This window comes from Oncorhynchus gorbuscha, linkage group LG04 (assembly GCF_021184085.1).
Source record: "Oncorhynchus gorbuscha isolate QuinsamMale2020 ecotype Even-year linkage group LG04, OgorEven_v1.0, whole genome shotgun sequence".
NCBI lineage: Eukaryota > Metazoa > Chordata > Actinopteri > Salmoniformes > Salmonidae > Oncorhynchus > Oncorhynchus gorbuscha.
Window position 1 is genome coordinate 70,453,341 of NC_060176.1, and position 21,990 is coordinate 70,475,330.

The following is a 21,990-nucleotide window of genomic DNA, read 5'->3' on the forward strand; positions in this document are numbered from 1 at the left end:
ATGACAGCTAGAGCAGCAATGTTCACAATAAGAACTGTACACAAACCTCAATCAATACAAAGATTGCATTCATCTACTCACTGTTATTGTATGTAATAATGGTGAATTGGTAATGGTGTTTCACACCATTGCATCATCGTAGATCAGGGCTCCCCAACTGGAGGTCTGTGGATGGTTTTATTTGGACCTCCAAGTTTTCTGAGAATTGATTTGTTTTTTTTAGGACTATATTTTACATTATTTTTTAAATGGTTTTATTTTTTATTGTTGGACATAAAATACTATACAAACACCAGGAAATCACATATGGAATTATTATATTTTGGGCAAATGTTTGAGCTTCTTACGGTCAATTTGGTCAGGAGCAAAGGAGTTGGCAAATGAAGGGCACTCTCCTGTCTCCATGTTCTGTGTACAATGGTGTTTTATATCGAAAGTAAATTGCCTGCATAAGGCTTTAATATTGCATGTGTATCAAACACTAGGATATAAATGTAGGAATTGATCTAAAAAAAAGGCTCCACTTACACTGCAAATGCCCATTCAGAAACCAGTTACAAATCAATATTTTGTGATATGAAAATGTCCAACCTTGGTTTAGATTTAATAATAGCCTATAAAGTGTGGAGGTGGTTTGTGTGAGCTATAAGACACTCAAGACCAGGCCTACAGGTAACCTGTCTAGATTACTATCGCCCCGTAGCACTCACGTCTGTAGCCATGAAATGCTTTGAAAGGCTGATCATGGCTCACATAAACACCATCATCCCAGACACCCTGGACCCACTCCAATTCGCACACCGCCCCGACAGATCAACAGATAACGCAATCTCTATTGCACTCCACACTGCCCTTTCTGGACAAAAGGAACACCTACATGAGAATGCTGTTCATTGGCTACAGCTCAGTATTCAACAATATAGTGCCCTCCAAGCTCATCGCTAAGCTAAGGACCCTGGGATAAAACATCTCCCTTTGCAACTGGATCTTGGACATGATACACAGGTGGTGAGGGTAGGCAACATCACCTTTGCCATGCTGACCCTCAAAAGGGGGCCCCTCAGTGGTGCATGTGTTATGCAGGTGAATGAGGACCCAAAAGCGACTTGGCGAAAACAGAGTCTTTAATCCAGTAAAGTAAATCTACAATCATAAAGCATAATTCCACTCGTAATGACGAGAACCGACTGGAGACTCGATCATAACTGCAGGTTGCCTCGGGAAGGCACTTGAACGTAGCAGACTCAGACACCTGCTCACCACGCAGCATCTGAGGGAAACACGACACGACAGGGCGATACACAGACACAGCACGGTGAACAATAGACAAGGATCCGACAGGGCAGGAACGGAAAACAAGGGGAGAAATAGGGACTCTAATCAGGGAAAAAGATATGGAACAGGTGTGGGAAGACTAAATGATTGATTAGGGGAATAGGAACAGCTGGGAGCAGGAACGGAACGATAGAGAGAAGAGAGAGAGGAAGGGAGAGAGAAAAAGGGGAACGAACCTAAAAAGACCAGCAGGGGGAAAACGAACAGAAGGAAAAGCAAAATGACAAGACAATCTAAGACAAAACATGACAGTACCCCCCCACTCACCGAGCGCCTCCTGGCGCTCTCGAGGAGGAACACTGGCGGCAACGGAGGAAATCATAGATCACAAACGGTCCAGCACGTCCCGAGAAAGAACCCAACTCCTCTCCTCAGGACCGTAACGGAAAAACGAAAAAAAAAGGGAAACTAGGGTACTACTCTAAAAAAAAAAAAAATGAGACACGGGTAGAGAACTGAAAGCTTTAGAGCAAACAGGACCAAACAGGCCAGGAGAGTAACAACTAGGGACAGACTGAGACACAGCAAGGGCAGGAACAAGAACAGGAGAGATGCGATGGCAGGGAACAGACTGAAACCCAGCAAGACCAGGAGCAGAAGCAGAAAAAAATTACCAGACTTCTTCTGCGCGCAGTCCGAACACGCAGCCACGAAACGGCGCGTGTCACGCTCCTGAGTAGGCCACCAAAACCGCTGGCGAATAGAAGCAAGCGTACCCCGAACGCCGGGATGGCCAGCTAACTTGGCAGAGTGAGCCCACTGAAGAACAGCCAGACGAGTAGAAACAGGAACGAAAAGAAGGTTACTAGGGCAAGCGCGCGGCGACGCAGTGTGCGTGAGTGCTTGCTTAACCTGTCTCTCAATTCCCCAGACAGTCAACCCGACAACACGCCCAACAGGAAGGATCCCCTCGGGATCGGTAGAAGCCACAGAAGAACTAAAGAGACGGGATAAAGCATGAGGCTTGGTGTTCTTAGTACCCGGGCAATAAGAAATAACGAACTCGAAACGAGCGAAAAACAACGCCCAACGAGCATGACGCGCATTCAGTCGTTTGGCATAACGGATGTACTCAAGGTTCTTTTGGTCAGTCCAAACGACAACAGGAACGGTCGCCCCCTCCAACCACTGTCGCCATTTGCCTAGGGCTAAACGGATGGCGAGCAGTTCGCGGTTAGCCACATCATAGTTACGTTCCGACGGTGACAGGCGATGAGAAAAATACGCACAAGGGTGGACCCCATCGTCAGTATCGGAGCGCTGGGACAGAATGGCTCCCACGCCCACCCCCGACGCGTCAACCTCAACAATAAACTGTTTAGTGACGTCAGGTGCAACAAGGATAGGAGCGGATGCAAAACGCTTCTTGAAGATATCAGAACAACAATCATACGACCGGTGAGGAGGAAGGGAGTTGGTTCTGGACCGACTGAAGACCGTGCGCAGACCATGATATTCCTCCGGCACTCCTGTCAAATCACCAGGTTCCTCCTGAGAAGAGGGGACAGAACAAACAGGAGAAATAGCAGACATTAAACACGTCACATGACAAGAAACGTTCCAGGAAAGGATAGAATTACTAGACCAATCAAAAGAAGGATTATGACACACTAGCCAGGGATGACCCAAAACAACAGGTGTAAAAGGTGAACAAAAAATCAAAAAAGAAATGGTCTCACTATGGTTACCAGATACAGTGAGGGTTAAAGGTAGTGTTTCATATAATATACTGGGGAGAGGACTACCATCCAAGGCAAACATGACCGTGGGCTCCCTAACTGTCTGAGAGGAATGTCATGTTCCCGCGCCCAGGCTTCGTCCATAAAACAGCCCTCTGCCCCAGAGTCTATTAATGCACTGCAGGAAGCTGCCGATCCGGTCCAGCGTAGATGGACCGGTAAGGTAGTACAGGTACTTGATGGAGAGGACCGTCTAGTAGCGCTTATCAGTCGCCCTCCGCTTACTGATGAGCTCTGGCCTTTAACTGGACATGAAATGACAAAATGACCAGCGGAACCGCAATAGAGACAGAGGCGGTTGGTGATTCTCCGTTCCCTCTCCTTAGTCGAGATGCGAATACCCCCAGCTGCATGGGCTCAACACCTGAGTCAGTGGGGAAAGACGGTAGTGTCGGAGAGAGGGGAGACACAGTTAACGCGAGCTCTCTTCTATGAGCTCGGTGACGAAGATCTACCCGTCGTTCAATGCGAATAGCGAGTTCAATCAAAGAATCCACGCTGGATGGAACCTCCCGAGAGAGAATCTCATCCTTAACCTTAGCGTGGAGTCCCTCCAGAAAACGAGCGAGCAACGCCTGCTCGTTCCAGTTACTGGAGGCAGCAAGAGTGCGAAACTCTATAGAGTAATCCGTTATGGATCGATTACCTTGACATAGGGAAGACAGGGACCAGGAAGCTTCTTTCCCAAAAACTGAGCGATCAAAAACCCTTATCATCTCCTCTTTAAAGTTCAGATAATTGTTAGTACACTCAGCGCTTGCCTCCCAGATAGCTGTGCCCCACTGCCGAGCCCGACCAGTAAGGAGTGATATGACGTAGGCAATCCGAGCTCTCTCTCTTGAGTATGTGTTGGGTTGGAGAGAGAACACTATATCACACTGGGTGAGAAAGGAGCGGCACTCAGTGGGCTGCCCAGAATAACATGGTGGGTTATTAACCCTAGGTTCCGGAGGCTCGGAAGAACCGGAAGTAGCTGGTGACACGAGACGAAGACTCTGATACTGTCCTGAGAGGTCGGAGACCTGAGCGGCCAGGGTCTCAACGGCATGCCGAGCAGCAGACAATTCCTGCTCGTGTCTGCCGAGCATCGCTCCCTGGAACTCGAGAGTAGAGTAGAGAGAATCCATAGTCGCTGGGTCCATTCTTGGTCGGATCCTTCTGTTATGCAGGTGAATGAGGACCCAAAAGCGACTTGGCGAAAACAGAGTCTTTAATCCAGTAAAGTAAATCTACAATCATAAAGCATAATTCCACTCGTAATGACGAGAACCGACTGGAGACTCGATCATAACTGCAGGTTGCCTCGGGAAGGCACTTGAACGTAGCAGACTCAGACACCTGCTCACCACGCAGCATCTGAGGGAAACACGACACGACAGGGCGATACACAGACACAGCACGGTGAACAATAGACAAGGATCCGACAGGGCAGGAACGGAAAACAAGGGGAGAAATAGGGACTCTAATCAGGAAAAAAGATATGGAACAGGTGTGGGAAGACTAAATGATTGATTAGGGGAATAGGAACAGCTGGGAGCAGGAACGGAACGATAGAGAGAAGAGAGAGAGGAAGGGAGAGAGAAAAAGGGGAACGAACCTAAAAAGACCAGCAGGGGGAAAACGAACAGAAGGAAAAGCAAAATGACAAGACAATCTAAGACAAAACATGACAGCATGCTTAGTCCCTTCCTGTACTCCCTGTTCACCCATGACTGTGTGGCAGTGCATGACTCCAACTCCGCCATTAAGTTTGCAAATGACATGACGTTGATAGGCCTGATCCCCAATGTCGATGAGACAACCTACAGGGAGGAGGTCAGAGACCTGGCAGTGTGGTGCCAGGGCAACAACCACTCCCTCAACGTCAGCAAGAAAAATGAGCTGATCGTGAACTACAGGGAATGGAGGGCCGAGCACACCCCCATCCATGTCGACGGGGCTGTAGTGGAGCAGGTCGAGAGATTCAAGTTCCTCGGAGTCCACATAACTAAGGAATTATCATGGTCCACACACACCAACACAGTCGTAAAGAGGGCACGACAACGCCTCTCCCCACTCAGGAAGCTGAAAATATTTGACTTGGGTCCTCAGATCTTCAAAAAGTTCTACAGTTGCACCATTGAGAGCCTCTTTACTGGCTGCATCACCGTTTTGTATGGCAACTGCTTGGCGTTCGACTGCTAGGCGCTACAGAGGGTAGTCCATACGAGCACCCTGCCATCCATTTACATTACATTTAAGTCATTTAGCAGGAACTCTATACCGGTCGGTGTCAGAGGAAGGCCCTAAAAATTGTCAAAGACTCCAGCCATCCAAGTCATAGACTGTTCTCTCTGCTACCATACGGCAAGCGGTACCGATGCACCAAGTTTGGAACCAACAGGACCCTAAACAGCTTCTACCCCCAATCTATAAGACTGTTAAATAGTTAATCAATAGTTTCCTGGACAAATCTGCATGGATCCTTTTTTGCACCAGCTCTTTTGACTCATCACATATGCTGCTGGTACGGTTTATTATCTATCCTGTTGACTCACATCAATTCAGTACTGTTACCCAGGGTATATAGCCACGTTATTGTTACTCATTGTGTATTTATTATGTTTCTATTTTCTATTAGTTCTATATATTCTCTCTGCGTTGTTGAGAAGGGCTTGTTACTAAGCATTTCATTGTTAGTCTACACCTGTTGTTTAAGCATGTGGCAAATAACATTTGATTTGATATATAGAAAATAAGTGTATTTCCCCTTAATCTTCCCTGGCTGTTTATTCTTGTCTATAGGAGACCTACCGGCTGTTTATACTTCTCTATGGGAGATCGGCCAGCTGTTAATACAGTGCTTCTCCATGGGAGAGCTGCCAGCTGTTGATACTTCTCCATGGGAGAGCTGCCAGCTGTTGATACTTCTCCATGGGAGATCGGCCAGCTGTTGATACTTCTCCATGGGAGAGCTGCCAGCTGTGCTTCAACTGACTATTATTTAAGAAGTGAGAGAGCAGCAGGACAGATAACTTCTACCTCCTTTGCTTTGGTATGCTAAGTGTTGCCTAGCCAATCAAGTAGATTACAGGAGGCTGTTTCTCCAAGTGGTTCTATTTGTGGTATATTTCAGCGGGGAGACATTTACTGTGTTAGCAGAAGGAAACGCCAGACAAATGTAAGGGTGTTGTTTGACTAGCCCAAGAACCCATTGACATGCCACTTCCAAAGGTTGTGTTAGAGACTCCTTCAAGACTACTTCAAAATACACTGCTGCACACGCCAGGGAGACGGCAGGGAATATCACTAAAGCCACAAAAAACAATGGCGGAGAGGTGAAGAGCAATGCTGTTTTATTATACTAAGCAAAGCAGTCATGAGTATACAGACAACGTGGGGGCTTGTTAAATGTCTGTGCGTATGTGTGCATGTGCGTGCATGCGAGTGCGCATTGTGTGTGCGTCAGGGCTAAATCCTCTCCATGTTTCATGCTTGATACTGATATCCAGATTATTTTACATGGCTGAGGAAATGCCAAAGTAATGAATAAATGATGGACATGGAGCATTAGAGCAGCATGTTTGAGCTTCTTGCTGTCAATTTGGTCAGTCTACAAAATTTGTTAATATGTTCTGGCCACCCCGACCATCCACTCAAGAAAAAATCGGCATGCGACTGAATCTAGTTGATGATCCCTGTTTAGACAGAGCTTCTCAATAAGCAGGCACTGGGGACCAATGGCGTGATGTTCAGTGGAACTGAAGGGGGTACTGGCCCCCCTATTTTAAACCATTATTTGTACTGAATTATTTTTAAGGCATTGCATAGGTAGATAAGTTAAGCCCCCACACGCAGATGCTCCAACAAAACATTGAAGGCACCAACCCATACCAACTTTTTGAGCCTCACTGATATTTCCTGCTCAGTACCTGAAAAGACATGTGCTTCTGACCTCATATGTTAAAGGAATTGAGTATGGTCACCTTTGTCCCCTAAAAGCGAACATTGTGTGCTGTGGAGACAGGGCGGTGATATATCCTCTGTTCTGTACTGTCTTTGACCTCGGGTCACTGCCCAAGGATTGAGTATCAGCCTGTTTTCTCTGTGTTTCACAGCACAGACCAGCGCTCCGGAGCCAAGAGGAACAATTTAACACGTTAATGAAACAAAGTGTATGATGTATGAACACTAGCCTTTCTTCAAAGTCATTCATTTGGACATGAGTGACAATTTCTCATCTCTCTGTTCCATATGCTGAACATAATTCAAACTCAGTCTACCAATGACCTCTCCCTGAATGTATGTCAGTAGAGGGGCTTGTGGAATAAGTGTAATACACTTTACAGATTCACATGTAATGTTTCTCCCTGCGAGGATGTGTGCACAAAAGCGCTGGTGAACTGTAATAGCGTGCTGTGCAGGGCTCCAACCCATCAGGGATTTGTGTTCAGATGATAATGGTATGGAAAGCAGAATAATACCTTAAAGGTAATGACTTGTGAGAGGGTTGTGTTACAATGTGAACTGTACAACAATATGGAGTCTTGCTTTGGTAGCCATCATATTTTCTCTAATTCAATACATTTCTTTTCTCATATCTTTCACACTTCCATATCTATTTTAATTTAAACATTCAGGCAGCAATAGGACACCTCCTGGATACATGTTGCATTGTCGCAAGGAACAAATGTTCAGGAGTTACTCAAGATTTTCAAGTGAAAGTAGCCATCCCAGTTCATTGACAGCAACTGTTTCTGTAGACAAAGCTTTGAGCAGGAAATGGCATGTCTTGCAACTAGTTCAATGTTGAACAGCGCTCCCTGCTGGTAGTAGGACTGTACTACTAACAAAGTGAAGTCCACCACGACCACAGTAAAAGTTTACTTTTGAATGTTAAATCATAGATTGTAACATGGTTTGAAACCTAGCCTGCCCCAGACTGTTAATACAAAAAGGAGACACAAGTAAAATTTGCAAACTTTTTATTTTATTTCTTTGGAAACTGAGAGCAGGTAAAACAGTTTTGTTTCATTTAGAAATGTATTTCTCGAACATCCCAGACTTTCACATTGTAAAAAAAAAAGTTATACTGTAAATGTTATTATGTGCACTTTGATGCTAAAACACAAATAAAAAAGACAAACAACAACTGCTGGATGACCGTCATCAATTGTGCAACACTAAATCTGTACAAAGTGTTTTGTGACAGAAACACTGCAATTTCAGCTGATTGAAGCCCTACTCTTTGCTCCATTGTTGACCCCTAAATGTCATACTATAAGGCCTATCGAGCGTAGTGTGTAGTAAAGGAATATCTTCATCACATTGACTCAGATACTGCGATGTTAGCTGTCTCCTACAAAGCATGTAAATACATTCTAGTATTGAGACAAGTAAGACCAAGTGATTGCATCGTCAGAATATTTCACTTACAAAACAATTACGTAGCAAGAAGAGCAGCTTGAAAAAATAAATTATTTGTATCTTTTGTTAAAAAAGGTGTTTGTTCAAGTCTTTCGAAGTGTTTCACTAAGTACATTCTCTCAATAGTAGTTTTACATTGACCTAAGAAAACAGCACATGGAAGCGAAGAGCTTGAGTCGCCTACAGTGTAAGGAAACAGAAAAATTACCCCCTCGGGCAGAACAGAAGCAAAGCTCATTTTTTAAAGGATTTTTATAACATTGTTTTAGTAACATTAAAATACCTCGCATTTGTTGTAAACGTAGCAAGGAATTCCAGGTTATATTGTCTAGAAAACATACATTCCATAACCCTCCTTTCCCTTCTATAGTTTCATTCAACACAGTCAAATAATTTACAGGTCGATGGCTTCACTTCAATGTATAAGGCCTTTAGGGCTTAGGAGGAGACACTCATTTGGCCCTCAGTCAAATAATACTTAGAAATCTCCTCTCTAGTTTCTCAACATACAATAGAAACCAAAAGTGTTAAATGGATGTGCACAAATATTAACCCATTATCATCGCATCATATATTCTTTATATATCTATGGATGAGACGGGATGAAGAATGCAGCTGATGACAAAGAGCTAGTGATAAAAGGACTCCAGCTATCTAAATTCTGATTGGATGGGCCTTCGCCGTGTTTCAGTTTTTCTTTCTGTGATCTGAAATCCGATTGGTCAGTGACGTGTGTCATCAGATAGTCCCAAGTGTGGTATTGGATGAAAAACTCTGTATAAATTGCATAGGGTAATCATGTGTAACAACAAGATAAACACAAGTATAGAACCTCTTTCTTTGAAATGTCATTCCCGGAATAATGTAGAGAAGAGAGAGATGGATTGTGTACTGTGGATTCATTTGATTGTCAGTGCCTGCGTAGCACAGACTATTTGTAAATTAATTGTATTCTTTTGCATAACATAAGCGCTATAATTTCACAAAAGCTGGAATTTGCCGGTATCTTTTTCCCAATGTAAGAGTTGAACGCTCTCCTGTCTGTATAAAATGGAGAAAATCGTATAGTTGCGGATGAATGCATTATTTGGTCCAAAGTACATCTCCAGCACACTTTCCCAGTAGCCATCTGAAGGTATCGACTTTGGCTTTGTTATAAAATAGTGTCCCTTTATAAGAATATTCTTTAAAATCACATCATTCCAAGATTCCACCATCAAAATTGCAAGAAAAATTGTAAATATCCTTTGGGTTTCTTCTTTTTGTCCTTTCATTCTTTAAAGTTCTTAAAATGTTTTAATTCGATATATATAAAATAAAATAAATATATATCCACATAACTAACAGTCCTGCGTTCCTATGGTTTAGGCTCTGCTAGTGCTGAGTAAACGTAACCTAGCGTAACCATGGCGATCATTGTCTTCTGCTTGTCTTCTGCCTCTCCGCTCTCTCCTTCCTCGATGGTGAGGATGATGTCGGGCCACCGCCTCGTCAGACCGCCGCTTATATTTGTTGCTACTGAACAGGCTGTAACTCTGCCTCCTCGCAAAGGCCTTCTGGAAGTTTGATGCTGGGGAAGAAACAATAGCACTTGGTCAGAAAATGTGGAGAGATCCTCACTAGAATTAATCAATCAATCGATCTACTGTACTCACGACTCATGCAGGCGATTTTGGGGATGTCCCATCGGCCGTCTTCACGGCAACGGATGGTTGGCACGTGCCTCTGGATGAAACCGTCCCTACACTGGTACCTCACTAGTGCGTTGATCTCATAGCGTGATCTCTTTCTGCCGAAGGTACGAGTGTTCTGTACCAGAGGGGGCTGGTTACAGGCCACTGGGAAGAACACACAAGGGTTGATGGGAGAATGAATGGCTGAATGGATGGATGGATAAACAAATGAATTAATGGATGGATTGATGAATGGGTGGGTGGAAGAATGAATGAATGAATGAATGATAGATTAATAGATAGATAGATAGATAGATAGATAGATAGATAGATAGATAGATAGATAGATAGATAGATAGATAGATAGATAGATAGATAGATAGATAGATAGATAGATAGATAGATAGATAGATAGATAGATAGATAGATAGATAGATAGATAGATAAATGTACACTGTCAGTGGATTGAAATAGCTCTCAAAATTTCAGTCAATTAGCAGACGCTCCTGTCCAGAGAGACTTAAAGTTAGTGCATCCATCTTAGGATATCTAGGGGGGACAATTATTATGGGACAATTATGGCTAACATTAAAGTAATTTTGTGGCATTTTTAAACTGTATTTCTGTCTTACCTGTGCCTTTCTTGCAGGTGAAGGTGAGATGGTAGTTGCAAGGCACGTCATTCCACTGGCCATCCTCATGCCAGATCATCACCACACAGTCCTCTCCAGATGAGAAGAAACTGTCTGGCTGGTTGGGACGCCAGTTCTCATATTGCTATGGGAAAATAAGAAGAAACAGACCATCACGATTGGATCATCATCATCATTATAAGAAGGATCGGACCAGGATCACAGTAAAGACACGTTAGTAAATTTCCTCTAGCAAGTGCCTCACTTTGTCCGAGCTGAAATCAGTACAGATACACACTCTCTTTATTTAAGAATAACAGCTAACAACATGCTGGCAGCACGCGTTATCTCTGGGGTATAATTGGAACAATAGATATGGTCAGTGATAGTCCAGTCTCAAGTCTCCTCTGGGGTAAAGGCCATTAAATTGGTTATCAAAGAGGTTAAAATAGCTTTCCGGTGTGTAGTTAGGTTGGTGGGGCCATTTCTGAATGACTTATAGGTGGCAGCTTAATGTAATGCTGATATCATCCACTGGAGGTCTCTATGTTCCTTCTGCCTGTTCAGATCAACACAGACGTATTGACACATCTGGAACTAGAGTCATTACGACAATACTTTTTTTAATTCGATGTAACCTTCATTTTACCAGGTAGATGGAGTGAAAACTACTTTTCACTTACAGCGACGACCTGGTGAAGAGTTGCAGGGGTGATAAAATTTGATTTGATTTGATTTGATAGATAACGGTAGAATGTACTGTGACTTTGAGGAATTTAAATAACTTTTTACTTTCTCCTACTTTCAAACAGACTATCCTACTCCTCTGTCTCTCCAACCACCCTCTCTCCTCTCTCCCTACACCTCCTCCCCTCTCTCCTCAACCTCTCCACCCTCTCTTCTCTCTCTCCCCACCCCCTCCTCCCCTCTCTCCTCATCCTCTCCACCTTCTCTCCTCACCCTCTCCACCCCCTCTCCTCTATCCCCACCTCCTCCACCCCTCTCCCCCTCTCTCCTCACCCCCTCCACACTTCTATACTCCACCCTCACCTCTCCACACTGTTGCCTCAGTTCCCAAAGGACACTGTAACCCACTGCTCAGCTACACTATGACATCACCCTCCAGACTTTTCACTGGGACCCTGTGAGAGACTTTGCTCCAAAGCCAAACAAAGGAACAGAAAAGAGGCCAAATCACTAAATAAACTAAGCCTGTGAGTCCTGCTCAGATAAACATTATACTGGTACAGTTGTGCTGTGCAGGATGGAAACAGTCATGGGAAATAGACTGTTTCTAACACATGTACACTGTCATATTGCACATTTCTAAGACGGAGGAAATATTGATCCAATGTGGAGTATTGGATATTATAAACCGGGTAGTTTGGGTCCTGGATGCTGATTGGCTGAAATAGCATTTCAGCTGTGTGTACACCGAGTGTACAAAACATTAAGAACAGCTGGTCTTTCCATGACATAGACTGACCAGGTGAAAACTATGATCCCTTATTGCTGTCACTTATTAAATCCACTTCAATCAGTGTAGATTAAGACAATAGAGACAATTGAGACATGGATTGTGTATGTGTGCCAGTCAGAGGGTGAATGTGAAAGACAATAGGTTTAAGTGCCTTTGAACAGGGTATGGTAGTAGGTGCCAGGCGCACCAGTTTGTGTCAAGAACTGCAATGTTGCTGGGTTTTTCACGCTCAATAGTTACCCATCTGTATCAAGAATGGTCCACCAAACAAAGGACATCCAGACAATTTTTTAATTGCAGATAAGTTATCCAGAAACAGGGTGTGTACGACAATTACCGTGTGTTGAAGCAGAGTTACACTAGTAATGCCAGGCATGTATTGAATGACACACCATTACTGTGTAATGTGGAGGGACCATAGCAAAGCATTGAGAAGCCTCCTCTTAGCTCCTCTCCCACCTTGTTAGAAATACAAGTGTTCCTGTCACAGAGAAATTATATCATTAATGTGGCATTGTAAATATACTTCACTTGGATGAATAGAGAATTAAGCAATATGTCCCGAGGGGTATGGTACAGTGCCTTTGGAAAGTATTCAGACCCCTTGACTTTTTCCACATTTTGATAGGTTACAACCTTGTTCTAAAATGTATTAAATTGTTTGTTTTTTTCTCATCAATCTACACACAATAGCACATAATGTAAAAGCAAAAACTGTTTTAGAAATTATTGCTTTAAAAAAAAAAATGTTCATGAAAATATGTTTGCATTAGTATGAAGACCCTATACTCAGTACTTTGTTGAAGCACCTTTGGCAGCGATTACAGTCTTGAATCTTCTTGGGTATGACGCTACAAGCTTGTATTTGGGGAGTTTCTCCCATTCTTCTCTGCAGATCGCCTCAAGCTCTGTCAGGTTGGATGGGGAGTGTTGATGCACAGCTATGTTCAGGTGTCTCCAGAGATATTCGATCCGGTTCAAGTCCGGGCTCTAGCTGGGCCACTCAAGGACATTCAGAGACTTGTCCCGAAGCCACTCCTGCGTTGCCTTGGCTGTGTGCTTAGGGTCGTTGTCCTGATGGAAGGTGAACCTTCGCCCCAGTCTGAGGTCTTGAGCGCTCTGGAGCAGGTTTTCATCAAGGATCTCTCTGTACTTTGCTCCGTTCATCTTTGCCTCGATCCTGACTAGTCTCCCAGTCCCTGCTGCTGAAAAACAACCCCACAGCATGATGCTGCCACCACCATGCTTCAACGTAGGGGTGGTGCCATGTTTTCTCCAGACATGACGTTTGGCATTTAGGCCAAAGAGTTCAATCTTGGTTTCATCAGACCAGAGAACCTTGTTTCTTTAGGTCTGAGAGTCATTTAGGTGCCTTAGGCGAACTCATAGCGCGCTGTCATGTGCCTTTTACTGAGGAGTGGCTTACGTCTGGCCACTCTACCATAAAGGCCTGATTGGTGGAGTGCTGCAGAGATGGTTGTCCTTCTGAAAGGTTCTCCCATCTCCACCGAGGAACTCTAGATATCTGTCAGAGTGACCATCGGGTTCTTGGTCACCCCCCTGACCAAGGCCCTTCTCCCCCGATTGCTCAGTATGGCAGTAGGGCCAGGTCTAGGAAGAGGCTTGGTGGTTCCAAACTTCTTACATTTAAGAATGATGGAGGCCACTGTGTTCTCGGGGACCTTCAATGCTGCATAAATGTTTTGGTACCCTTCCCCAGATCTGTGCCTCGAAACAATCCTGTCTCGGGGGCTCTACGGACAATTCCTTCGACCAAATGGCTTGGTTTTTGCTTTGACATGCCCTGTCCACTGTGGGACCTTACATAGACAGGTGTGTGCCTTTCCAAATCATGTCCAATCAATTGAATTTACCACAGGTGGACTCCAATCAAGTTTTAGAAACATCTCAAGGATGATCAATGGAAACAGGATGCACCTGAGCTCAATTTTGAGTCTCATTGCAAAGGGTCTGAATACTTATGTAAATAAGGTATTTCTGTTTGAACTTTTAATTAGTTTGCTAAAATTGCTATAAACCTGTTTTTTCTTTGTCATTATGCGGTATTGTGTGTAGATTGCTGAGGGAATTGTTTTATTTAATCAATTTTAGAAAAAGGCTGTAACGTAACAAAATATGAAAAGGTCAAGGGGGTCTGAATAGTTTCCGAAGGCCGTTATAAAACTGGGTGGTTCGAGCCCTGAATGCTAATTGTCTGACAGCTGTGGTATATCAGACTGTATACAAAGGGTATGACAAAACATTAAATATCTATTGCTCTAATTACTTTGGTAACCAGTTTATATTAACAATAAGGCATCTGGGAGTTTGTGGTACACAGTATGCTCAATATACCACGGCTAAGGGTTGTCTCCAGGCACTCCGCTTTGTTCCTGCGAACAGCCCTTAGCCGTGCTATATTTAAGCAATAAGCCCCGAGGGGGTGAGGTATCTGGCCAATTTACTACAGCTACGGGCTGTTCTTATGCATGACGCATCATGGAGGGCGTGGATACAGCCATTAGCCGTGGTACAGTATATTGGCCATATACCACAAACCCCCAAGGTGCCTTATTGCCATCATAAACTGGTTACCAATGTAATTCGAGCAGTAAAAAGGAATGTTTCGTCATACCCGTCGTATATGGCCAATGTACCATGGCTAAGGGCTGTATCCAGGCACTCTGCGTTGGGTCGTCTTAAGAACAGCCCTTAGCCGTGTTATATTGGCCATACACCACACCCACTCGTGCCTTATTGCTTAATTCTCTATTCATCCAAGTAAAGTATATTTACAATGCCACATTAATAATATAATTTCCCTGTGACAGGAACAATTGTATTTCTAACAAGGTGGGAGAGGAGCTAAGACGAGGCTTCTCAATGCTTTGCTATGGTCCCTCCACACTACACAGTAATAGTGTGTCATTCAATAGATGCCTGGCATTACTAGTGTAACTCTGCTTCAACACACGATAATTGTCGTAGACACACACACATGTAAGAACCTTAATTTGATCACCCTGTTGCATGATAACTGTTGCAGGATAATTGTCTGGAAGTCCTTTGGTTGGTGGACCATTCTTGATACAGACGGGAAACTATTGAGCGTGAAAAACCCAGCAGCGTTGCAGTTCTTTACACAAACCGGTGCGCCTGGCACCTACTACCACACCCTGTTCAAAGGCACTTAAAACTTTTGTCTTTCACATTCACCCTCTGACTGGCACACATACACAATCCATGTCTCAATTGTCTCTATTGTCTTAATCTACACTGATTGAAGTGGATTTAATAAGTGACAGCAATAAGGGATCATAGCTTTCACCTGGTCAGTCTATGTCATGGAAAGACCAGCTGTTCTTAATGTTTTGTACACTCGGTGTACACACAGCTGAAATGCTATTTCAGCCTACCAGCATCCAGGACCCAAAGTACCCAGTTTATAATATCGTACAGATGTAAGATCTTAATTTGATCACCCTGTAATACTAGAGTATTTGAGCTACAAAAAAAAGCTTCTGAATTGTCTAATTTCCTCTTTGAAATGTCAGACTTGATTTTCCTAATTGAAAAATGTGTCAACCCTACATATACAAAAATGTACATTAAATATAATCCACATAAAAATTCACATTTCCTGTTGCTGCAGGATTATTTTCCTGCTGTAGCAGACATGCTGCAGCTGTATACACACAGCTGCAGAGCTGTACCGCTGCATTGATCAGAGCTACCATCTTTCAGCTAGGCTTTAGGTTCAAACAGTCTGTTTCAAAGACTTGACCCCCCCCTCCCCCCACCTTGTTCCTCCCCCCGAGGCCCCGTGCAAGATCCCACAAGGAACCTTGTTATTACGGTTAGCAAACACAATCTCAGCTTCCTGCTCAGCTGACTGACGTAGCAAATGCCCACAACAGCCCCCACGCATCCTCCCCAAAATAATCAAACAGCCTCTCCCTCCCACAAAACCAAAATGACCCCAAACATGCAAATTATAATTCCTACATTTCCTGAATGAATTGAGAATCAATGTTGTGTGTGTTAAATGTGTTTGTTGTTTTACACAAGAGACAATGTAATACTGTTAAGGTATATACACTCTGTTCCCACATAAAGCCGCAATACAGTAATGCTGACCACCCACCCAGGCCCACTACCCTACCCCACCCCCCTCCTATCTCTCTCTGCTGCCGGGGACAGGTGCTGCCCATCTGTGTGTCTGGCTGCCTGATGTGCTTCCTGAGGAGAGGGGGAGGCCTGTACCTGTCTGCGCCTGTCAGCTCCTCTCTCTGCTGCGTCATTGACACCTTTATTCCCATCTCTCTCAACTGAGAGGGGGTTCAATCTGCCCGCAAAATGACACCGCTTATCTCCTGCCCCCCAGGCCCTCTCAGTCCTCCGCCCTTCCCCCCACCCCTCTCTCTCTGGTGATGGTGGGGTCTTATCTTTGAAGTGAAGAGCCAATCTGTACAACCTGGCCGAAAGTAGTAATTAACCACTTTCCTGTCTAGTGAGGGGAATCTGCAGTGCGTTTACATGACCACAAACAAACATGCTTCCACTTGTGCAGACACATACACTACATATACTGAGGCTCATTATGTCTATTTTTCTCCATCTCTTACAATCAACAGACACACACAATTCAAGCCAGTGTGGTTATTGTTATAGTTTGTGAATGACAGAGATTGATGTTAATGAAAGGCACCACATGTCACTGGACATGTAGAGTAGCATTTCCATAGCAATAGAATGAATAGAACAGTCTTGGAACCTCTGGCAATTTGACTGGGAAACTCATGGGTACACTTGCAATGCCTGCCTGATATTATGATGCAATAATTCCCATGGTAATGTTGAACGGTCATTCAAATTATGTTAACTGATGTGACTCAAGCAATGGAATGTATTTTTTTGTAATGTCAGTTGATTCAACAACTCACAGCACCGATTATTTTTTATTAAATTTTTTATTTGTTTTACACCCTTTTTTTCTCCCCAATTTCATGGTATCCAATTGGTAGTAGTTACAGTCTTGTCTCATCGCTGCAACTCCCGTACGGACTCGGGAGAGGCGAAGGTCGAGAGCCACGCGTCCTCCGAAACACAACCCAACCAAGCCTCGCTGCTTCTTGACACAAATTCCCATCCAACCCGGAAGCCAGCCGCACCAATGTGTCGGAGGAAACACCGTACACCTGGCGACCTGGTCAGCGTGCCCTGCGCCCGGCCCGCCACAGGAGTCGCTAGTGCGCGATGAGACAAGGATATCCCTGCCGGCCAAACCCTCCCTAACCCAGACAACGCTGGGCCAATTGTGCACCGCCCCATGGGCCTCCCGGTCGCAGCCAGCTGCGACAGAGCCTGGACTCAAACCCAGAATCTGTGGTGACACAGCTAGCACTGCGCCACCTGGGACAGCATTGATTATTAGGTACACTTCCTGCTTTTAGTGACCAGCGAGTTTCCTCATTTACCACTGCAGGAAATGACACATCTCCAAGATGACTGTGTTTGTCAGCAGTATCCCTGTAAATATTTACCGGGATTCAACACTGTTTGTCGAGGCTAAAAAGTGTGAGAACCTCTTCTTACCATGGGCGTGCTGTCGGTCCAGCGGAAGTCATTCTCGTACATCTTATCGTTCAGGCCGATCCACTGGTAGTCCTGTCCAAGGCCTGCCGTGAAGGGCACAACAGAACACAGGAGGTCAATGAGTTGATTCCAATGCCTTATTAGGCGCTTTTCAGTCCCTCCATAAAGAGAGAGGCATTTTTCTACACATGCATCACTCTTCCTGTTCCAAATGCCTGCGTTTTCTTTCTCTTTCAGCCAAGACATTTGTCGTCTACTCCACTGTTGCTGCCAACCACCCCAAAAAACCTACTGTAGTAATCCACTATGTCTCTCTGCTCCACAGCCCATATTCATTTAATGAGATTAGTGTATACTGACTTTAAGACGAGACACTTGTGAAATACTGTAGTCACTTTCAGACAGTTAAGACTGTGTCATTGAGCATCATTTTATGGTTGGCTTTGTGTCTTGTGTACAACTAATAGTATTGTTTTCCTGGCGTGTACGTGCATACGTGTGATATCACACTTACGGTTGACAAACTGCTGCTCATCATGGGAGAGGATGCTGGCCAGGTGTGCCCCCTGTACCCGGCACTCTCTCTCCGCTGTGTCCCAGTTCCTCCTCTGGGGGATGTACTTGTAGCAGTGGCCCTGGAACTTGTGCCAGCCATAGTCACACGTCTCAGTGTCTGAGGAGAGAGAGAGAATGGATGTGTATCACAGACATTTGTGCTTCAACGGTACAATAAAAAAGATAACAGCAGCTGAGAATCCGTGGACAATGATACAATAACATTTTCAAAAACTGTTATTGATTGAGGGGAGAGGGGTTGTTAACAATGCATGAGTCTACAACTTGGCAAAAAAAGGTAATGTGATTAATGAATAAAAGGGTTACACACATTGTAATACCTTTCACTATATTTTCACTGAAAATGAAAAAGAGACTCCCCTAAGAATGTCTAATCCACCCAACACCTGTAGGTACATGGTCCTATCTGCATGTTGATCTAGGTTTCATCCCTATCCTCCAGTGCACACCAATTAGTTTCAGGAGATAACTAGGAGACAGAGAGCGGGGTACTGTGTGTCTTTATAAGGTCACCCTGAGCCCCCTGGCTCTGCTGTTATCTCAGACTGCTCTCTAATCTGAGCCTCCCCCCTCAATTCAATTCAAGGGGCTTTAAAAGTTAAATAAACAATACAAAGTGGACAGTAAATATTACACTCACACAAGTTCCAAAATAATAGAGACATTTCAAATGTCATATTATGTCTATATACAGTGTTGTAACAATGTGCAAATAGTTAAAGTACAAAATGGAAAATAAATAAATAAACATAAATATTGTATTTTCAATGGGTTTTGTTCTTCACTGGTTGCTCTTTTCTTGTGGCAACAAGTCACACATCTTGCTGCTGTGATTGCACAGTGTGGTATTTCAACCAATAGATATGGGAGTTAATCAAAATTGGATTTGTTTTCAAATTCTTTGTGGGTCCGTGTAATCTGAGAGAAATATGTGTTACTAATATGGTCATCTCTCTCTCTTTTGCTCTCTCTTTTGCGCGATCACTCTCTCACTCTCACTCTCACTCACTCATCCACTCACCTCACTCTCTCTCACTCCCTCTCTCTCTCCCCTCTAGCCCCCAGAGAAAGACTCTGGAGTGTCCACACTAGTGGTTATCTAAGTATATTTCTTTCAACATCAGATTTCATGAACCATTTTGATGGCAACCCTGTCATGATGTGTGTGCTTGTGCTTGTGTGTGTGTGTGTGTACTACTGTGACACATTTATTTACTTATATTTACTACTTACCTTCTCACTCTCTTATTCCCTTAATACAGCTGTATATGGGCTAAACAAAGAGTGTTGTCATAGCCTTTTCTCTGTTTGTCTTCTGGCAAGAGACCCTGAGAAAACAGCTGGGTCTAAGCATACGGGATCCAGCCCTGACTCAGTGATGAGTAATGGCAGCAACATTCGGAGTATGGTCAGGACAGACTGGCCAGCATGTATAATGCTCTGGGTCAACACACCAGGGACAAAATGGGGTGCAGTCAAGCAAAAGACTCAATAGAGAATAAGAGGCTATGAGTTGGTCTGAATGACATAATCAGGCATTTCATCGGTCTTGTGCATGTGACATTAAACCTTCAAACTTTAAACATGTAGCTTGAGAGTCTCAACCCAGGTTCTGTTGAACAAATGCAGGGACATAACCTGCTTAGGGCCAGTGAACGATTGGATCATTGTTGAGCTGAACAAGAGAGGACGTGAAGTCTAAAACACCTGTACTGGAAAATTACTTTACACCTGGACTCGTGGGTATTAACCGATTGTCTGTGATTTCTTTAATAGACCATTGTGTTTGCAGACATGGAAAACTGTGACAATCTGTGGTCTGTCTGATATGTGAAGAGACTGTAGCCCCTGGCTTTCTGACCACACATTTCTACGCTGCCTTCAGTATCTGAATGACTCAGAGTCTAAGAGTCTCACTCTATTTCCCAAGGGCTCAGGTAACTGATCATATCACACACAGCTATCTGGAGATCTATGACTTTCCTCCAACAAAGCCAACTTCCATTCCTCTGTGATCTAAATTCAATGATCAGTGATGTATTTTTGTGTGAAATACAGGCCAGCGTTGGAGCGCCTCACACCGTTGCTAAGAACACTGCCATTGTTTATTTTACTATGTCATATTCTCCTTTGCATGGCAAGCATTTATAAGTACTAGTGCCTGAATGATGGAGAAAAAGCTGGAACAACCTTTAACAAATATCTACTCGAATGTTTTCATTCAGCTGATGTTTAATGAGGAGAGAATCCTACTGACAGAGTTTACTGACAGATCCCATGGATATTCTAACTAACCTACCTTCTTCACAATAGAGTCCAGCGTAGCTTGAGAGGCAAACACAGGTGAAGGAATTCAGGCCGTCAATGCATGTAGCTCCGTTGTGACAGGGGTTGGACTGACATTCATCAATGTCTGAAAAGAAACGTGAAAAAGCATGGGTAAATTATACTGCACAAGATATAAAACAAACCGAATGAACAACTGCATAACCATTCAGATGTGGAGGAGATGGACATGCAAAACAAATGCATGTCTGATGAACTCGGAATTCAAATTACAACATGTAGACAATGGTGGATAAAGAACCCGATTGTCATTTTTACTTGAGTAAAACTGAAGACCATAATTGAAAATGACTAAAGTAAAAGTAAATGTCACCCAGTAAAAGTGTAAATGTATTAAGTTTTAAATATTCTTAAGTACTAAAAGTTAATGTAATTGCAAACATTTGCTTAAATATTAAAAGTAAAAGTATAAATAATTTCAAATTGCTTTGAAAGCAAACCAGCAAACCAGACGCCACTGTTTTCTAGTTAAAAAAAAGAAGATTTACGGATATCCAGGGGCACACTTCAGCACTCCACATCATTTACAAACAAAGCATTTGTGTTTAGTGAGTCCGCCAGATCAGAGGCAGTAAAGATGGCCAGGGATGTTCTCTTGACAAGTACTTGAATTTTACCTTTTTCCTGTCCCACTAAGCATTCAAAATGTATGTACTTTTGGCTGACAGGGAAAATGTATGGAGTAAAAAGTACAACAAAAGTTGTGCAAAATATAAATAGTAAAGAAAAGTCCAGATACTCCAAAAAACTACATAAGTAGTACTTTAAAGTATTTTTATTTAAGTACTGCAATGCAGATAATACCCGTTGTCTAATTTTGGCACATGGCTACTGCACCAGTAAGCCAACAAAATGAAAGGCCTACACATAAATGTGGCCTTCAGGAAATAATTGGTCCTTTCGTTGAGATGAATCTCATTAGCACATTGAGACTGAAAGCTTACTCTAAAATGCCTAGTCCCCCACTGACTGAAAACCATTTTTGGCATACCTGTTTCACAACGATCTCCACTGTAGCCAGGGGCACAGCTGCAAGAGGGGACACTTCCGCGTCTGTAGCAAGAGCCTCCATTCAGACAAATGTTCTCAGTGCAGGAGTGGATGCCTGTGTTTTAAATGAGAAGTAGAAAAAGGAAAACAAACATTCAATTGACTTCACATTCTAGAGAAGATAAACGTTAAATGACAAACGTTTAAAATTATGATAT

At 43.6% G+C, this 21,990-nt stretch overlaps 1 protein-coding gene across 2 annotated transcripts in view; it reads right to left on the bottom strand.

Moving 5' to 3' along the window:
- Positions 1–8,021: 8,021 nt before the first annotated feature.
- LOC124034594 (versican core protein-like) overlaps positions 8,022–21,990 on the bottom strand; it is a 58,191-nt gene continuing 44,222 nt past the window's right edge. The window contains exons 5-11 of one of the 2 annotated variants that reach the window (XM_046347996.1): positions 21,774–21,887; positions 20,736–20,849; positions 18,375–18,533; positions 17,861–17,943; positions 10,786–10,930; positions 10,136–10,318; positions 8,022–10,050 (exon numbers count right to left, since the gene is read on the bottom strand). In XM_046347996.1, coding sequence (XP_046203952.1) covers positions 9,845–10,050; positions 10,136–10,318; positions 10,786–10,930; positions 17,861–17,943; positions 18,375–18,533; positions 20,736–20,849; positions 21,774–21,887 — 1,004 coding nt within the window. In that variant the 3' untranslated portion in view covers positions 8,022–9,844. Of the gene's footprint in view, positions 10,051–10,135; positions 10,358–10,785; positions 10,931–17,860; positions 17,944–18,374; positions 18,534–20,735; positions 20,850–21,773; positions 21,888–21,990 lie in introns of both variants that reach the window. The other variant, XM_046347995.1, reaches the window with a different exon arrangement.